This window comes from Cyprinodon variegatus, unplaced genomic scaffold, assembly GCF_000732505.1.
Source record: "Cyprinodon variegatus isolate N-32 unplaced genomic scaffold, C_variegatus-1.0 Scaffold1199, whole genome shotgun sequence".
NCBI classification, from domain to species: domain Eukaryota; kingdom Metazoa; phylum Chordata; class Actinopteri; order Cyprinodontiformes; family Cyprinodontidae; genus Cyprinodon; species Cyprinodon variegatus.
Window position 1 is genome coordinate 72,829 of NW_015151652.1, and position 4,383 is coordinate 77,211.

Consider the following 4,383-nt stretch of genomic DNA (forward strand, 5'->3'; position numbering starts at 1 on the left):
TCTGCACTTTGGGTCCTCTTAACTACAACCAAGACGTGACACAAACAAACCTGGGCACTGCACAGGATTCTTTTTTCCCCTCAATTTAATAAAACATAGCTGTGCACGGGGCATGGTTAGGTATAATTGTCTTTAACTTTTGTTTTTTTGTACTTTAAGAAAGGCACTGAGGTGGATTATAAATTATATTTTGTATCATCATTATCATTTTTTTATAACTCTTTATGGCTTTGAACCTCGTCTTTCTTTATGGCCATGCTCAAACTGCCTGTAGAACTTAATCTATGTGCATATTTTAACATTTCATAATCAGAATCAGAATCAGAAATACTTAAATAATCCCAGAGGGAAATTACTTTTGTTAAACGCTCCAGTTACAGTTTTTTAAATATATATATATATACACATTTCTGCAGAAATCTTTGTAGATTACCCACAACAAGACCACATACAAAAAAAGTATGGGTGCAATTAAGTGCCTCTTATTTGGAAACTTTAAATATCAGCACAAAGAAGGAGAGAGAGGCCAAGTGAATATTAGAGCCACCATTGAAGATATAATATCCAAGCTTCAAGATTACATTAGGAAGATGGCCCTAAGGGTTGAAGCATTCTGTGAATGTCTCAGACAATGGAAGGTGGCAGAGAAGGAACTGAAGGAACCATCTTTGGAGTATAAACCCTGACAGATAACTAAAGTGGCTGATATGACCAAATCCTACCAATGCATCGACCATACCAGACAAGATCCCAGGTTCAGACAATGCAAAGAGGCCCTAGAAACAATCAAGCATCTCACAGCAAGTTGTAAGATACTGGCAGGAAAGGAATACATGGAGCATAACCAAGTGTATGGTACAGCGTAATGTACAGAAACATATGTGCGTAATACAAACTAGAGACCCCCAGGTCAAAATGGGAGCAACCTCCCAAGGTGCTGGAGAATGGCAGAGCTAAGATACAGTGAGACTATCACATACGAACAGACAAAACGGTTGTGGCCAATCAACCAGACATTGTGATCATTGGTAAGCAGCAGAGGATGGCCGTAGTGATGGATATGGAATATAGACCAATGATGGAAACATCACTAAAGAAAAACATTAGCAACTGGAAAAAAAATACAAGGCTTTATGGAAGAACAACTACGATACTGCGAAGAACCTTAAAGCTCCCAGGTCTTTATAGAGGACCCAAGCTTAAGATGAAGAAACCACCCGGCCTGCTAACGAGGATGAGGGAGGCTAAGAGACTAGTATTTAAATAATTAAGTTAATTATCCTCAGAGCAAGGCGCCTTGGCCTCAGTATTTCTGACAATCTGTACTGCATCACATATGATCTTTACCGTACAAAACTACATTTAGCTGCAATGTCAACTTCCTTTGTTGTAAATAAAATGAAGAGTATTTTTGAACGTGTTTGATGGTTATCAAAAAGGCAGATTCAGATAATGAAATTAGATATAACAATCAGATGACATTGATGGCTGCATTAATGTTAGAATTTTTTGGGAAAAAATTAGAAAAAAAAAAACTTTTTACAGTGAATGAACAGTTAATGTGATCATAATCTGTACTTCCAGTTAATTCGGTAAAACAAAAAAATATATAAGTCTCAAAATATAACACTGGCTAGATTATTGCCTTCACTGATAACTGCAGTTCTGTGGAGTTCTTTCATTCATCTTGATATAAAAAGCTGTATTTCCTGCTGTCTAAAAAAATCTGTTGTAAAATATAATGAAACAAAACCTGAGCTATTTGTGCCACAAATAGTTTTATGGAAGCAGATTAGCACTGCACAAAAGCCCTGTTGGAGTTTGAACCTTCGTGTTTGGTACAATAGAAAGACTTCACTTTACTAAAGAAAAAAGTTCAATTCACTAAGAATTTGTGATTCATTCCTTGTTTGTGATTTAGTTCATGGGCTGTGCTGTACATTTTAAGAACTACATCCTTGACAGTTTGCCATTGGGATAATGCCAGAAGAGTGATGTGCTGGCTGAAATTTTACTGAGATCAATTTACGAATATTGCGGGGGGAAAAAAAGGTAATTCCCCAAATTCTATGAGTTTATCCAGCTTTGTGAAAGTGAAACACAAAATATTTAGATTTTTACCCCAGAACTTATAATCCCACCTTAGGAAATGGGGCTCAGGACATCAGGAACAGCTTTGGGAAAGAACAAATAGGAAGACTTAAGATGGACATATAAAGAAAACAGAACTATACAAAAAGACTGATCCACCAGAAATGTATCTAAATGCACAAAACCCCCCAAAAAACCCAGAATGCATGTATAAGCTATGCTACAAAGGCTTGAACCATTATGGAAGCACCCGTCTGGAAATAAAGAGACACAGAAAAATGATCATATTGGCAAAGCCTTTTCACCCATAATGAAAACTAAGTCGTAAATTAAAAAAAAACAAAAAAATACCATGGTCAAAGAAAAAACACTTAAGAAAAATAACAGCAACCCTCCAATGTGGCTAAGTTAGAACAAAAAAGAATTGTCCGAATTCCTCCACATTGACATAAGAGATTAATCATCACTGGAAAACTACATTTTGTATCTGGCATGATATTTAAGCCTAAAACGCATGACAAAAATTCTGCTTTATATCTAGTTATAAGTGAATCTACAACTGAATCTGTTTTTGAATCTGTTTAACTTTTAAAGCAGCTTTAAATGGGATATGATCAACCATGGCTCAGTAACAATAAAAGCAGAATTTAACTAAGCTGATGTGATATTGTGTTTTTTTATGCAATTAACTGAATTTTACTTGACTTTCTTAATGTGTTCTTCTTTCCCCAACAGGGAGATGCTGGAGAGCCCGGTCCTGTAGGCCCAGCTGGTAAACCAGGCAAAAGAGTACGTTTTCAGACATAATATGAACATATGAATGACAGGGACCCCTGCATGTCTGTCAGTGACAGAGACTCCTAACACTGTATTTACCTCACACATGCATGCTAGCTTAAATGTAGGAAATCTAAAAGAGGAGAGTGTTGGTAGTCTGTAGTGGTGGCGCTTGTTTCTCTGGAATGTCTCAGAGAATAGTCTGACCCTGGATCTCACATCAGCTCTATTTTCACAGTAAGGGGAGACTAAGCAGCAGGCTGAAAGAGCTCCCTGTTTCCTCAGCATTCCTCTGTTGGTCAGTGATCAAAGGCAGAGCGGCACACAGAAACATACCAGAGAAAATAATAATCCTATAGTAGAACAAAAAATGTTCAACCTGAACTCATGGTAACTGATAATTGGCTGTTGGAGTAGTTAAAGTATAAGTAATTGTAGTTTGACCTAATTTAGTCACTTTTTTCCCTTCTGCTTGTAACATGTCAATTGTGTAATGTCCTTATACTCATTAGATATGTATGCACCTTTATTAAAGGGACCCAAAGGGGATCCTGGTCTCCCTGGTCTCCCAGGGCCTCCCGGCCTTCCAGGAGTTAAGGGAGAAAGGGTAAGAAATGAGTACATGTTTGTTAACATCGGTCAATAAATCGAAGCACAATTGAAGCCTTATTTTCTGAAATTTGATCTCTGCATTCTGGTCTGATTGGTTATCACCTTCAATGTGTCATTTACAGGGTGAACGTGGAGAACAAGGACCCAAAGGAGAACAAGTAAAAGAAAACAAATAAATTCCAATCACAAAGCATTTAGATAACATCTGGTCTCCTTTGAGTCCATAAACAAACAGGCTTTGTTTTGCAGGGAGCTCAAGGGGATGAGGGAGATCCTGGAGAGAGAGGAGAAGTTGTAAGCTCCTACACCAACACTAGCAATGATCAGATTGTGATTTGGTTGTAATAAAGCGGATTAAAAAATGTGTCATTGATGTCATAGGGTGATGCTGGAGAACCTGGACCAAAAGGAGAGGTTGGTCCTTTATCTGGTTTTATGCTGGATTCCTAATAAATTCAAGCAATTTTGAGATATTTACCGTATGTAAATATATCATTGTTTGCTTGCAGGCTGGTATTTCAGGTGAACCTGGCAATAGGGGTCCTGAGGGACCCCGAGGCCAGCCGGGTATTGACGGTCCCCCTGGCTCACCGGGACCACGAGGAATGCAGGGAAACAGGGGTCCACGTGGGGTCAGAGGATCTCAGGGACCTGCGGTAGGTCCAAAACAGAAAATACAAGTATTTCTAAAGTAACAGATGAGACTTGAAGAAGTTGTGTTCACCCCACGCATGGGGCCAAAAACTCTGGAGCCAGGAAGATGCTTAAGTGTTGGTCCTGTTTGCTGATTCTGAAAAAAAGTTTCTCTATGCCCTACAACCAGAATCAGAGTCAGAAATACTTAATAATAATAATCCCAGAGGGAAATTACTTTTGTTACACGCTCCATTTACAGTTTTATAT

At 38.3% G+C, this 4,383-nt stretch overlaps 1 protein-coding gene across 1 annotated transcript in view; it reads left to right on the forward strand.

The window, feature by feature from the left end:
• col9a1 (collagen, type IX, alpha 1) overlaps window positions 1-4,383 on the forward strand; it is a 22,879-nt gene that overhangs the window by 13,081 nt on the left and 5,415 nt on the right. Inside the window, exons 23-28 of the mRNA XM_015401254.1 lie at window positions 2,827-2,880; window positions 3,404-3,475; window positions 3,603-3,638; window positions 3,730-3,774; window positions 3,862-3,894; window positions 3,990-4,136. Coding sequence (XP_015256740.1) covers window positions 2,827-2,880; window positions 3,404-3,475; window positions 3,603-3,638; window positions 3,730-3,774; window positions 3,862-3,894; window positions 3,990-4,136 — 387 coding nt within the window. The remainder of the gene's footprint in view (window positions 1-2,826; window positions 2,881-3,403; window positions 3,476-3,602; window positions 3,639-3,729; window positions 3,775-3,861; window positions 3,895-3,989; window positions 4,137-4,383) is intronic.